At 32.1% G+C, this 16252-nt stretch overlaps 1 protein-coding gene across 1 annotated transcript; it reads left to right on the plus strand.

The window, feature by feature from the left end:
* Nucleotides 1–3404: 3404 nt before the first annotated feature.
* LOC130723490 (uncharacterized) lies at nucleotides 3405–5852 on the plus strand. Its single transcript, XM_057574559.1, has 4 exons — nucleotides 3405–3758; nucleotides 4354–4427; nucleotides 4783–5360; nucleotides 5438–5852. The coding sequence occupies exons 3-4, from the start codon at nucleotides 4785–4787 to the stop codon at nucleotides 5705–5707; spliced, it is 846 nt and encodes a 281-aa protein (XP_057430542.1). The 5' UTR covers nucleotides 3405–3758; nucleotides 4354–4427; nucleotides 4783–4784; the 3' UTR covers nucleotides 5708–5852.
* Nucleotides 5853–16252: the final 10400 nt, after the last annotated feature.

Below are 16252 nucleotides of genomic sequence, written 5' to 3' on the forward strand. Positions count from 1 at the left end.
CGTTCTCTCTTCACCTTCTTCCTTTCGTTTTAAGTATTTCACACTTAATTCTTTCACACTCTTGAGGGTGAAATTTGAAAATATTTCAAGAGTGTGAAATGAAAATATAAAAAAATCAATTTTTTTTTAAAAAATAAAATTATTAACAGTTCAATAACTCACACTCTTGAGTGTGAATTCACACATTTGAGTGTGAAATTTAATTATTAAAAACTAAATATTGAAAAAAATTAAAAATAAAATTCTTAACACTTGGTTCTTTCACACTCTTGAGTGTGAAATTTGAAAAGATTTCACACTCTTGAGTGTGAAATGTGTGAAATGAAAATTATAAAAAAACAAAAAAAATAAAAAATTATTAACAGTTCAATAACTCACACTCTTGAGTGTGAAATTTGAAAATGTTTCCCACATTTGAGTGTGAAATTTAATTATTAAAAACTAAATATTTAAAATTAAAAATAAAATTCTTAACACTTAGTTCTTTCACACTCTTGAGTGTGAAATTTGAAAAGATTTCACATTCTTGAGTGTGAAATGTGTGAAATGAAAATTATAAAAAAAAAATTAAAAAATTATTAACAGTTCAATAACTCACACTCTTGAGTGTGAAATTTGAAAATGTTTCACATACTTGAATGTGAAATCTAATTCTAAAGAAACGAAAAATTTAAAATTGAAAATAAAGTTCATTCACACTACTGATCTTGAGTACGAAACTGAATTGTGTTTCACACCCTTGAGTGTGAAACACAATTGTGCGAATTGAGTATCTTTATTCTCTCTTCACCTTCTTCTTTTCGTTTCACAATTAGTGAGTGTGAAATATTTTCACACACATTGAGTGTGAAAATGTTTCACACTTAATATGTGTGAAAATACTATCACACTTTGACTATCTCTTTATAAGAGAGGGTATTAAAGGAATTTAGAAAATAAAAGAGGGTGTGGAATTAATAAGGGGTGTTAAAACTAATTCCCAACTGATATTTGAATAGATTGTCTGGAACCTGTGGTTGTTTCCGCTTTCTTTTCTCTATTGGAAAATAAAGAACGTGCATTGCTATTGTGAATGTTATGATTCAATTATGCTCTATTTTCTTTTCAATTTCATTATCACTCATAACCAAAAAAAAAAAATCATTATCACTCGCTTTCTCCTTATATTTTTTTTTTCTCATCACATCTCTTATCTTTCTATTTTTTTTTCTCTTGGGTGTGGGTGGAATTAGATGTTATTTAAGATTTTTACAAGCTTTTAATATGAGGACAAACTTGCAGAGATTGATTAATCACTAATCAGTCTCTATAAAAAATAAACAATATTAAAAAAAGTGTTTAATTAAAATCTAGGCTAAAATTTATGAACATAATAATTTCGAAACGAGTAAAAATAAATTCATTTATAAATAAATTAAATATTCAAAAAATAGTTTAAATTTATTTTTTTTGTATTTAAATCTATTAAAATTTAAATTATGTCATTTTTTGTAATTTTGTGACATAAAAGTGCTTATACATGATAAGCATTTATTCATATGTGCATCCAAACACTAAATAGTTTATTCAGTAGGAGCTTTTTTCATTTAGAGCTTATAATGAAGCTCATCCAAACAAGACCTTAGCCCTTATACTTCAGGGACAATATCTTATGGACTAATCAGAGGCTTCTCAAGTCCTTGGCTCGCTTGAGAAGCATCCGAGCCGGAAGAGCTACTTTGTTCGGAGAATGACTCTATATTGGGTGACTCTTTCTTATTTGTGCGACCGAGTTTTGTCTATGAATATTTATTGCCTATTTGGCGACTCATGTAGTTTAGGGAGTTTTAGATGAACCTTACCCCTTAATTTGGGCGGGTTATATTTATATGGGTCATCTTGCACCAAGACCTATATCTGTGTACTTAGGGTTAGACTCCTCTATAAAAGATTAGTTGACCATGTTCACTTGATATACCGAATATGGTTACTAGGCTCTAGGAATTCTAACTACCTATTAGGGATTTTGGCTAAGTGTACTATTTCACTCAACCCGAAACCGCACCTCATTTATATCAAGTAGCACTACTATAAAAAACATATTATGACGGAAATTTGTGATGAATATAAATATGTACTGACTAATTTAGTGGTGAATTCTCGTGAAAAATATCATGAATTATAATGCTTAACGTCGGATTTAGTGCCAAAAAATTATTTCATCACTAAATTTTCATCATTAATTTTCTCTCCCATATTTTAGTACTCATTTAGTTAATTCTGTGATAGAAGAAATGAACAGTGAACATATTAAAGTGTATTCTAATTTTTTATTATATATTTATATTCAAAAATTGTAGATTCAATTTTATTTTTCATCAAATTTAAATTACTTAATTGATTTAAATAGAAAACTTTTATGAAAAGGGTAAAGTATAATTTTGGTGAAAAATAAGTGAAAATTTTCTATTTTCTTGTAGTATATACAAAACAACAATATATATACACACCTCATTTTCCAAACACTTCATTTTCACTCATTTTTATTTCTATCTCTCTCATCTTATCATCTATCACATTTCATACTTTTTCTCTCTTACTTTTTTTTTTCTTTCTATCTCTCTCATCCTCCACCTCATCTTAGAAGTGTGAACATAATATTATTAAGTTTATTGGTTACAATTGTAATGAAAAACCTCTATCATTAACACGGCCTAGAAAATTATCATTCATAAAATTCTATCACAAAATTCATAGCTAAATGAGTAGCTAAAACATAGGTGAGGAAATTAATGATGAATCTTTTATTGATGAAAAATTGAGTTATGATATATACACACCTATCTACTTCTTTTCCACCTTCATTCTATTTATTTTTCTCTTTTTTATCAATCAAATCACATATCACATCTTTACTTTCTCTCTCATTTCTTCTTATCTCTATCTTCTTCCACCTCTTCACACCTCAAAAGTGAGGTGTGAAGATATAATTATCCTGAAAAATTATATCACTAAATCGGAAGTTAAACGTTAAAAAATAATTTATGATATATTCATGAGAATTTACATTTAGAGAAAAAGTTTGATGTTACACCGTCAACCAATCAGATTTTAAGGATGTGAGAAAATCTCTCTTTTCATTTAATTTCTTTAATTAACATGTCACATCCTTGAAATCTAATTGGTTGATGGTGTAAAAAAACTTTACACTATCAGTGCATCAAACTTACATTTAAATGTTTTTTTCTTCTTTTATTATTATTTCAATGGGAAAAAAAAAAGCAAAAATAAGAACATGAAAAAAGAAAGGTCACGTGAGTGACCAACAGACAAATGAAATGAAATAATGAAATAGAAAAAGTAAAGAAAGAATTAATGTGAGTGAGACAAGATTAAGCTCAATCAGGTAATGAGTGTAATAGGCACCAAGGCAAGTGTTTAAAGACCAAGAAAGATGAACATGAAAAAGGAAAGGGGAGAAGCAGCAAAGGAAAATTTTGAGCATCAGTGTATCAGTGTGCAGAAGCAAAGGATAAAAAATAAGACACCCATCACACCAACCACTCTCTTTCCTTCTCTCTATAATGAACGATACAGGAGAAAGAAAAGGGGAACAGAGAAGACCATAATCTACCTTCAAACCCTTTCTCACCACCAACAACCCCTTCCATAGCCGGATCTGTTGCTCAACTTTCAAGCCGAGCTCCGCCTTCACCGACCCTCTCAGCCACTAGTCAAACTCCGGCGACCACCTAGCTCAGCTGAGCTCCGCTGTCACGGTTATCTCTCTGTCTCTGTCTCTGCCTTCTTCTCTTTATGTCATCTCTGTTTCAACATAGTGTATACTACTTGTCTTCATCTTACTTTGTTTTTTGTGACAGTATTTAGCTTTGATATTTTATTAGTGTTTGAGTTGATTTATCATGATTTTTTTACTGTGTCAATGGTGTCTGATCTAGTTTTCAGTTTAATATTTGTTGCAATTATTTTCTTGTCTCTTCCGTCTCCACCTTAAAAATGTGTTTAGATAGTTCTATTGTGAATACTTGTTGAGATCATGGTACCGTAAACTTTTTCCACATATATCCATTTTTTTCCACCATATTAGAAAATATAATTTAATTAAAAAATGAATGCATGTGATGTTTTATCCTATATGACATCTAATGACTGAGTGTCGGTGTAAAACCTTCTTTACACTAACACTGCTCATATTTGTATAGATTCATGTTTTAACCTTAATCATAAAAATTTAAAAACATGCTTTTAATCATTATAAAAACCAAATACATACAAAAACTTATTATGATCAAAGTCATCAAACTCTATGTTTGTAATCTAACACTTATTTTTGTGCAATTTTTGTTTTCATAGGGTGGCAAGCACAACAGGGAACAGGGGACCTTCGTCGTTCTACATTGTCTCTGATTGCATTGTCACGAATCAAGGTTGGTGGATTTCATTCTATTCTCGTAGAAATTGAAATTTGCTTGTGTAGATGATGTTAGGGTTTTTCAGATGCATGCAGTTCCAAATTGGGTTCTTATCCAAAAAACATTGTTCTGGAACAGGTGTTAATGTGTGCTTTGATTTAACTTGTGTTTGTTGTTTGGTTCTCGCCTATCTATTGTTTTCTCAACATAAGCAACTTAGAATACGAATTTGTTGTTAGTTTTGGACTTGTGGCTGCTTGCAATTTGTTTTAACTTGTATCCATCTGTTATTACAATTTGTTTTATCTTGTATCTATCTGTTGTTGCAATGTGTTTTACACTGTGATTTCCTTGTGTTTTTATTTTGAAGAAATGGAACCCATTGGTAGTTGCAGTGATAGACCCCCAGAAAGTTTTTCTATTCCTATAGACTTGAGAGAGGAACACATGAGACTTCCTGCATTTTTTTATGAAAAGAAAAAGTCTCAAATTAAGAATGATGTTGAGCTTACTGATCCCATGGGCAACTGTGTGACAATTGGGGTAATGACGGGAAGTTTAGAAGGTTTTCTTTGGTATGCTGTCCCTAAACTAGTGAAGTTTTATGGGCTGAAAAAGAATCATGATATGGTATGTGTTTATGAAGGGGAAAATCGTTTTAGAATTGAAATTTTTGATGAAAACAAGAAACATTTTCCATATCCAATTCCTGTTAAACAAGAGTATGAAGAACCACCAAAAGAGATAGTTGATTTGAGTTCTGACACTGAGAACGAGGTTGAAGAGTATGAAGAACCACCAAAAGAGATAGTTGATTTGAGTTCTCTCACTGAGGATGAGGTTGAGGAAGCCAATCGTGTTCATGTAGTTGCACATGTTGATAATCAAATTCGTTATAGTTTTACTAAAGTTGTGACTACCTCAGTTGCCAAAGGAAGTCAGACTCTGGTAAGCATTGATTTATTAGATTTAATTTTAGTGCTATTTTGTGGTAATCACGTTAACTTAATTTTATTTTTGATCAGCCCTTGCCGCGGTCTTTTATTCGTAAATATCTTAGTCATAACGATTGGGAAAATCTTGTGCTGAAGAAGGAGGGTGTTAAGAAACAGTATTGTTGCAAGTTGCTCAGGAGGACGAGAAATGGGTTCACTGATTATCAGCTCGGGGAAGAGTTTTATCACTTTATAAAAGACAACAAAGTAGCCAAAGGCGACAAGCTCCATTTCACGGCTAATGAGATAAATAATATTGTTTATGTTAGGATTGTACGCCATAATGGCAATGACAACTAGGTTGAATTCATTTGGTGATGGGGCTAAACGTTTAGAGAACATCGTTTGTGTTTGTCTTTTGTTTTGTTTATATTTTGCTTTGTGATATCTTGATGGATTGTAACTGTTTTATAGTGATGGTTAAAATTATATTCCTAATTTTCAATTTGCATATAATCTTTAAAATTTGAAGTTAAAAAAAATGGCATACTAATCTTATTCTTTCCCAAGATCTAGAAGGTTTGCTAATGATGAAAAACATTGTAAGTGTGGTCCTTATCTGTGCATCAGAACCTCAAGGACTAGGAATTATGGACGCACATTTTACAAATGCTTTTATGCAGTGTTATCAGACTCGGACCGGTGATCGACTCGGTCGAGGCACTGGGTCAATGAGTCAATGGTTCAACCACTGGGTCATTGGTTGAACCGTTTGACTCGGTTGACAATAAAAAAAAAAATCAAAATACCATAACAATAAAAACATACAGTGTGATTTAGAGAAAATTAAGACAAGGTTCCATTATTTTCCAATGTTTTATGTATATGGGCCTGTGTATTTCAGCTATATCCTTTGTAACTGTTTGGGCTTTGCCCTTTCAATAACCAACCTTTGACCAAAGTGCCTAGCATTTTTTTTTTCTTTACCGTAGTGCCTGCCAGTTGTTTTTGTTTTTGACAATTGTTAAAAGGTAATGCATTGAAAAAAGTAAAGTAAACAACATATATTTCTGTAAAGTAGCTTTCTTCAACAAACAAAAGAAACAGATTTGTATCCGTCTGTCTTCTTCCATTTACAAACCTTGCTAAGTTTCAACCGATTGTTCATGTGTGCAGCAAGCTTGCCTCTCAAAACTGAAAGAAACCGAGAAAGCATAGCAGACAGATGATCAGTTTGCCCACAAATCCCTCCTCCTTCCTCCCACACCCCTCTCCCCTCAACTATTTTGCTAACGGAGCGTGGCTCCGCCACTACGCGTGAAGGCTTGGAACTGGAACTGAAACGTGCCAGGAAGAGAAGAATGGTGACGGGGCTATACGTGGTGGAGTGGTGGAGCGGCGACGGCGAAGGCTATGTGGTGAAGCGGCGGCGCAGGCTACGTGGTGGAGCGGCGGCGAAGACTTGAAACTCGTCGATTGCAGTAGGAACTAGGAAGAGAAGAATGGAGAAGTAAAAACCCTAGATTGAAATTGAAGAAACGACGTAGTTCTGTTTCTGTTATTAGAGTTTTCAATTTTTTTTTAAATAGCGAACCAGTCCAACCATAAGGACCGAGTCGCCAATTTTCTGATTGAACCGGCCGGTTTTTTTCGGTTCGCAGCGAGCGGATTGCATGGCCGATCTGATGCTCGGCTCGAATCGGTTTAGGGTCCGATTTCCGGCTCAACCGATCGAACCGGCCGGTTCGAACCGAGTTTTATAACACAGCTTTGATGGGAATTTTTTTTTGAATTATTACGAAATATGTATGCAATGTTATTGCTATTTTATCTAATAAGTCTATATGCTACTCTCTCCGGTCCTATTTATAAGCAACAACAAAAAAATTCACATAGTTTAAGAAATGTAGTAAAACTAGATAAAATGCATTAAATTTGTCTTGAATCAAAATCAACTTCCAAAATTACCCTTTGTTATTCGTGTTGGAAAGTGGGAAAGAGAGAGAATAATTAATGAGATACATTCTACAAGTTAGAATTAATAAGGGCATCATTGGAAAAAAATAATTAATATAGCTCAAACTTTCATTTGATTCTTATAAAAAGGACCAATATTTTTCTTCTCTTTCATGCTTATAAATAGGACCGGAGGGAGTATAAAATCGAACTACATCAAACCAATTAAATTGATCGCTTTAAATTTTACTAGTGTTTTTTACCCGCGCGTTGCACGGTGAATTTGTCTATTGTATTTGAAACATTAATCAATATTTTAAATTATAAAAAAATTAAGATACTAAGAATGTAAGAACAATCATAATAAAGATGTAGATATTCAAATAGCATAAATTCAGACACTCAGTTCTAGTGCTTTGTAAGCATATATTGAATTAACTAATATAAAGTGGCAAAAAAGATAAACTATCATTAAGACTTATTTTGACTTCCAGATGTTGCATAGAAATTATATCAAAACTTATTTCGATATGCTTGTTCCCCTCGTATGAACTTTTAATTCTTTAAACATAAATAAATATAAATTATATATGTACTAATGTTTTCTAATCTCCGCACATAAAAAATTATCATCAAATTGAGAGTTGCCCAAAAATTAAAACATGATATTGCGTTGTATAGTATAGAAATTATATCAAAACTTATTTCTCTATTAGAATTTTCATGCTTGTTCCCCTTGTATGAACTTGTAATTATATCTGTACTAATATTTTCTAATCTTCGCACAAATATTTTTATCATCAAATTATCAAACAGTTTATTATATTTACATCTAAAGTTGGTTTAAAAAACTAAAAAAAAGTACTGAAATGATATTAAAATTAATTTTTATGTTAGTTTTAACATGAAATTATTTGTATGTGAATATATTATTAGTTCTCTAGTCGTCGTACGACACATAATTTTAAATGTTACACTGAGATTAGTTTATGGAGCATAAGTCATAAATTACATACATGGAAGTGAAGATAGATTTTTCATGACATAATTATGAGATCAAATTTGTGGTTATTGTGTTTTGCTTGTAAAAAAAAGTTATAAAAATTATGCACACCAAGGTAGCGTTTGGTAGACAGGTGAGAAGGGAACGAAACAGGACATATGGGTTCCGTTATGTGTTTGTCATGTTTTTAAGATGGAACGGAACGGGACAAAAGACTCCAGGAACGGGACACTTTGGTTCCCTGGAAAAGGGTGGAACGGAAGGGAACAGAACGGAACACTCTCTTAAAACTTTTGTAAGTTCAAAACTACCCCTAATTTATATTTGAAATTTTATATATCTAAACAGTTTAAAATCACTTCTAAAATTGAAAGCACTTATTACATTTGTAGACAAAGTTAAATGAAAATCTACTTTTTCAAAAAAAATCACTTAAAATAAAATCAATTATTTTTTCAAAAGTAAAATCACTTTTTGTAAGCAATGATAAACGAGCCAATTAAAGTGCGTTTGATTCAACTTATTTTAAAAAATCACTTTTTAATCAAAAAATCACTTTTAAAATTAAAAAAATCACTTTTTAATCAAAAAATCACTTTTAAAATCAAAAAATCACTTTTTAAATCAAAATATCACTTTTTGTGTTTGTTTCACGTGAAGCTGAAATTAGATTATTGAAACAGTTATTTTAGTTTATCATGAAAATCTGATAGATGAGAGGAGATAAAAAAGTGATTTTAATTAGAGTAGTCAAACACGAATCAACTTAATTAAAATAAAATCAATTATTTTTTCAAAAGTAAAATCAGTTTTTGTAAGAAATGATAAACGAGCCAATTAGAGTGCGTTTGATTCAACTTATTTTGGAAAAAATTACTTTTTAATCAAAAAATCACTTTTTTGTGTTTGTTTCAGCTGAAGCTGAAAACAGATTATTTGAAACAGTTACTTTATCTTATAATGAAAATCTATGATGATAGATGAGAGGAGATAAAAAAAAGTGATTTTAATTAGAGTAGTCAAACACGAATCAACTTATGCTTTTCTCAAAATCTCTTAAAAAAATTATAGTTAAAAATCAATATTTTTTAATCTAAACAAACGCACTTAAAATAGCTTAAATAAATAATTAGGTTTCTGCTTTTTTCAATAGCATACTGAAACAACTTAAACAATATATAAGTGATTATTTTAAAGAAATAAGTGATTATTTCATGAAGTAAGCAATAACAAACGCTTTCTATGCAAAATGTTCAATTGAGTTCAATTTGTTTTCCTCAATCAAATACATGCAGTGTTATATATGTAATTAAAATCATTGTTCTGTTCTATTGACTTATAGTTACCAAACATAACACACATAACATCATTGTTCTGTTCCATCCTGTTCTGTCCCGTTCCGTTCTGTTCTGTCTTGTCCCGTTCCGTCACCAAACGCTACCCAACTGTTTGTAAAATGTCACCTTTAATTTTGGCCTTCAACAAAGGAGTTTTTTCTTAGGTTGGGCTGCTACTTCATTCTTGTTTTGTTTATGTTTTTTTTTTTGCACATTCTTTAGTTTAAAAAAATTGAAATTTTCTTACAAATTATGTTCATTTATATCTTAGTCCCCCCCTTTCTGAAGTGCATGCCTCCGCCCCTGCTTTCAATTCAAATAATATACACCATTAAGCTACCATTTAATAGTTAGATTGTTCTAATATTATGATGCATCACCGACTAATAAACTTGGAAGAAAATAGAAAAGTTATTTTGACACAAAAACACAGTTCACTGAAAATTTGTCTTTTAATCAAAAAGCTTGGATTAAATATAAAATATGATATAAAACCTTCTATATTCTACAGCTAAAAGAAACTACTCACTACAAATACCAAAACAACTTTTCTTTGGACTTTGAGATGGGATCAATCCCCCATTCTCCCAAAACTTTCTTTCACCAGAAAAATAAAGTTTGCAAACCAAAGATCCAACCCAAGGACAATGATGATGATAGCATTTAAAAATTATCACAATACTTAACCAGACTCAACTTCCTTAATGCAAAGCAACCACAATTGAGGAGACAGGCTCATAGAATGAAGCATAATTATCTTATAACAATGAAGAAAAACCTGATACACAAATGAAAAGAAAAACTTATAAGAAAATAAGCATAAACAATGACAGCTAAGTTCAACCTGTCAATAAAAATCATAAAATCCTGAATTAATTAAAAATCCGAAAATTCAATAAATACCATAAAAATTAATTAATACTCTAAAAATAAATCAAAAATAAATTAAGATAAAATCAAGAAATAAACAACCTAAATCCTAACCAAATCTAAAATTTAAAAATGTATTTTTTTTATGAGAATTAACCTGAGAATGACACGTGAAATTTTTTTATGAGAATTAACGTAAGAATGACACGTCACTGAGAATCAACGTGAAAATGACACGTCACTAAATCAGCCTGGTAGAAGTTCTTCTTTTATAATATATATTGATATTGATATTGATTGATATTGATTTTACTCCAAACCTGAACTATCCCAACCTATGAACACTCCTACATATAGGAAAACCTAAAAATAGTAGAGTATAATTTACTTGTAAATAAAAGTTAAACTAAAAAGTTTATTTGAAAATTGTATTATAAGTACTCTTTTAAGTCACTGGATCCTCGCCTAAACTTTTTATAAACAAATCAATTCGGTCAAAATCACATCACATGAGAAGATACGATGTATTCACATTCACAAAAAAAAATTCACCGTGTCTACTAAATTTTTTGTTGATGGACAACCCTTTTCATAAAGATCCACTATTGTAGGAGTGGTTCTTTGCTGTCATTCACAACATGCTACACAATAGAGCTGGGTAAGCGGGCCAACCCGCATAACTCACGATCCGCATGGTCAATATCCCGTGTATGGTGGATCGCTTAAATGCGGGCCTTTCTAGGCTGACTCGAGCAAGATGATCAGAAGAAACAAGAAAGAGAGGAAGGACGCAAGCAGTCTCAATCTGGCGGTGTTTCACAGGACAAATCTAAGGCGGGGAAGGAAACCAGGATAGCGCAAACCCCCCGTGTACCAAGACCGGGACCATACCAAAACTCTAAACCTGGCTTTCAAAATACATGGCACAGAACTTCACAAGGTCCCACTGCTGCCACAGCTGGTCAGCCTGGTGCTTCGCCAACGCTAGTCCCACTTACTAAGTTGAATGCACCCTTAAGTACCATTTTAAGGGCGGTTGGACAGACCAACGTTGTGCAGTACCCACCACCCCCACGGCGGCCGCCAGCTAACGTGGACACCAATAGGTGGTGCGAGTACCACAAGGCGTTGGGGCATACGACAGATAATTGCTGGAATTTAAGGCGGGAAATGTATTTTTTTTATGAGAATGACACGTGAAATTTTTTTATGAGAATTAACGTAAGAATGACACATCACTGAGAATCAACGTGAAAATGACACGTCACTAAATCAGCCTGGTAGAAGTTCTTCTTTTATAATATATATTGATATTGATATTGATTGATATTGATTTTACTCCAAACCTGAACTATCCCAACCTATGAACACTCCTACATATAGGAAAACCTAAAAATAGTAGAGTATAATTTACTTGTAAATAAAAGTTAAACTAAAAAGTTTATTTGAAAATTGTATTATAAGTACTCTTTTAAGTCACTGGATCCTCGCCTAAACTTTTTATAAACAAATCAATTCGGTCAAAATCACATCACATGAGAAGATACGATGTATTCACATTCACAAAAAAAAAATTCACCGTGTCTACTAAATTTTTTGTTGATGGACAACCCTTTTCATAAAGATCCACTATTGTAGGAGTGGTTCTTTGCTGTCATTCACAACATGCTACACAATAGAGCTGGGTAAGCGGGCCAACCCGCATAACTCACGATCCGCATGGTCAATATCCCGTGTATGGTGGATCGCTTAAATGCGGGCCTTTCTAGGCTGACTCGTTTAGCCCGCGGTTTAAATGGGTTGAACCCGCTGTTTTGCGAGTTGGTCCACGGGCCATATAATTACATCAATAAACTACTTTACTTGATCTTGATAGAGTGGTAAAAAAAAAACCAAACCAAGAGACCCAAGTGAAGTGAGACACTCATCACTTACCAGACAAGTTACTTTACGTACCCTACTTCTCTTCTCTTACTTTTTTTTTTCTTCTGGTTTTCGTCTCTCTCAAGTTTCCCACCGCCACCATTAAAACCTCTTGCTTTGTATTTGTGGAACATTTTAGAGTTTTATTATATAATGTAGAATTTGGAGAATTGTTTTGAAAATCAGTTTTTTTTCTCTATTTTTTTGTTGATGGACAACCCTTTTCATAAAGATCCACTATTGTAGGAGTGGTTCTTTGCTGTCATTCACAACATGCTACACAATAGAGCTGGGTAAGCGGGCCAACCCGCATAACTAGTGATCCGCACGGTCAATATCCCGGTGTATGGTGGTTCGCTTAAATGCGGGCCTATCTGGGCTGGCTCGTTTAGCCCGCGGTTCAAATGGGTTGAACCCGCTATTTTGCGGGTTGGTCCACGGGCCATATAATTACATAAATAAACTACTTTACTTGATCTTGATAGAGTGGTAAAAAAAAACCAAACCAAGAGACCCAAGTGAAGTGAGTCACTCATCACTTACCAGACAAGTTACTTTACGTACCCTACTTCTCTTCTCTTACTTTTTTTTCTTTTTCTGGTTTCCGTCTCTCTCAAGTTTCCCACCGCCACCATTAAAACCTCTTGCTTTGGATTTGTGGAACATTTTAGAGTTTGATTATATAATGTAGAATTTGGAGAATTGTTTTGGCAATCAGTTTTTTTTCTCTATTTTTTAGGTTTTTTTTTCTTGTTTTATTTTAAAATCTAATAGAGGCCCGCGGCCCAGTTCGTTTATCCACGGTTTAAGCAGGGCGGACGCGTGCTAACTTAAATACATGCTCATTTATTAGCGGGCCTACACGGGCAAGCCCGCTAAAGGGCGGGCCTATGCGAGGCGGGCTTATGCGGGGCGGGCTAGACCGCATACCCAGCTCTACTACACAAGCTCTAAACCAAAGAACCATAATTTTAGAGGAACCTAATCCAATGAACCATGATTTTAGAGGGACCTAAAACCTGATAAAAAATGGGTTTAGGTTCTCTAAAAGCATGGTTCTTTAGTTTATGTCCCTATAAAATTATGGTTCTTTGGTTTAGACCCTTCTAAAAGCATGTCACATCAACATTTGTTAGGTGATTGAGTAGATAATGGACGGAAGGTGACGACGGGGGCTGAAACCTCAGTATTATTTTTCATTTATGCGTGTTTTCAAAAAAAAATTAAGGGGCCTTAACCAAAGAGCCCTGAATTTAGAAAGACCAAAAACATATTAAAACCTACTAATAATAATAATAATAATAATAATAATAATAATAATAATAATAATAATAATAATATATTATGATTGTTCGAGTATGAGGCGGGCTAAGTACTATTTACGGGTACCTCGGACTCATTATCATCCATATACACTGATACACAAACTCATTCTCAAACAAAACAAACAATTGCATTTAATTTGATATAAGGTGATACGTTATTATATTAATTGAAATCAATTCAATAAAAATCACTTCACCGGAAAAGATACACTCAATAGTGTATATACTCTATTACTCTTTACCAAAAAACTCATATATCGAATATCTATCCTATTTTTTTTGGTACCAAAATCTATCCTATTATAGTAAAACTAGTCCTTTAACCTGTGCGATGCACGGGGGATATTCATATTTTTTTATCGCGTGAATTTTTTTAAAATATGTATTATTTTTTATGTTTATTAAAATATAATTTATGAATTAAAAGATCAAAATTAATTTAAATATATGAAAACAGAAATTTGAAAGTTTTGAAAGTTTTTTTTATAAATGTGTTTGTTTTTCTTTTGTGGAGTGCAAAATGAAATTTATGTAAAGAATAGTAATTTTATTTTATATATAATAGTAAAACACATATATAAATGGAATTGTATAAGTGGAAATGTTTTTCTCCCATTGGTTAAATATTTTATTTTTGTGTCATCATTATGGAGATCTAAAATATCATATAGATGGAGTTTTGGCTGTTTATGTTTGCTGTTATACTTCAATGATGCAATATTTTTACGATTTCTTTATCTTTTCATTGTTTTCTTTTAACGTAATAAAAATGTGTGGGCTGGGAATATAGAAATTAGAAAGTAATGACGAATGACAATTTCACTATCTAGGGGAGTTACAATATGCCCATTATCTGAGTTACAATATGCCCATTATCTTTAAAAACACTTTTCTTGTTAAGTTTGCTGAGAGGGTCAGTTAATAGAAAGACTTTTCAAGGTATCATGTAGATATCATTAGTCATAATCATAAATTCGAAAGTGATATGAGAAGAAGTTCTTTTTATCTATAAACCATTTTTATGTCTCCACCTCAAAGTTCATCGATCAAGGATCTAGTACAAAGACCACACCATGAAATTATATTATTCAAGCATGTGAAATATAAAAATCAACACTGACAAATATGTAAATGACAAATAAACATGATGTTGTTAATTTTATTATTTATCATCATTAACACTACAGTCCTATTTACTGATCTCATAACTAATAAGCTCAAGCCATGCTGGGTTCTTCAAAGGAGTAAGAACTGTCTTACAGTAGAAACTTTTTAAATTAATACTCGGTAAATTAATAAATTCTCTAAAATAAAAAATTTGTCCGGTCCCAACTCGGGCTAATGTAAAAAATTGAAAAACTCGATAAAATAATAAGATAATAATTTTTCGGGAGATTCCTTTATAATTTTCGGTCCCAAGAAAATCATAAATTAATAATTCATAGAAACTAAAAAAAATATATTACACTCTATTGAAATATGATTCAATAGTTGTTTGTTTTCCTTTAAAGTTCAAGTCTATTTGGAACTCATTTCTAACTTTTCTTATTCCATCTAATAGCTCAGGTGTTGTATTTTTTGTATTGTATCATAAAGTTGCCTTTTTGTTTGGTATGTACAATATAATTACTTAAAAACTCTTTAAATTAATAATTATTAATTTATCGATAAATTAATAACTCTCTAAATTAATAAATTTCTCCGGTCCTGACATTATTAATTTAAAGAGTTTCTACTGTACTTTGCAAACTACTTTTCTTTTTCTCTGCCCTGACCATTCATTTTGTATCCAGCGAAGATAATTGCAAAATTTAAGAACAAAGAAGCTAAGCAGATAAAGGCAAGGATGAAACTTGTCTTCCCCATGGTATGAGGTGAATTTTAATTCAATATGCATTTTTTTCAAATCGAAGTTGTTGATAGAAGGCTCTATAAATCTCAAGTGACCTATCTAAAATTCAAATGTCAATGTGTAAAGCTAGATAAACCAACACCTGGAATAATGAAAAACCTCATCATTTATTTGCATAAATTAAGAGGCTTCCACCATAAAGAAGATGGCTGCATTAGAAATAAAGCAGTTTACTTGGTCACATGGAGTAATACAGTTTCACAATTCAATCACTGACAACTTCTGCAAGCACACAAAAGTAAAATGAGAGATATTTCTAGAGACATGCTCAAATTCCAGGGGAGAGATTCTTTCATAGCTGATATATCTTAGGGAATCAAGAGGGGGATATGCTCAATGAGAGATTCTTTCACAGCTTGTATGCCTTAGAGAAAGTCTCAGGAGGGGGATAAGCTGAAACATTATATCAAAATAGAAAGTAGTGAGCAAAGTAAAAGCATTCTTATTTGTCCTTCCACTGCACGAAAGCCCCATTTAACAACCTAACTTGTATAATTTAAGTCAACAAACAAAAGAAGATCAATATCGAGAAATAAAAAGTGTATGAATATCAAATTCTAGTAAAAGACTGTAAGCGAC

Source organism: Lotus japonicus, chromosome 6 (assembly GCF_012489685.1).
Source record: "Lotus japonicus ecotype B-129 chromosome 6, LjGifu_v1.2".
NCBI lineage: Eukaryota > Viridiplantae > Streptophyta > Magnoliopsida > Fabales > Fabaceae > Lotus > Lotus japonicus.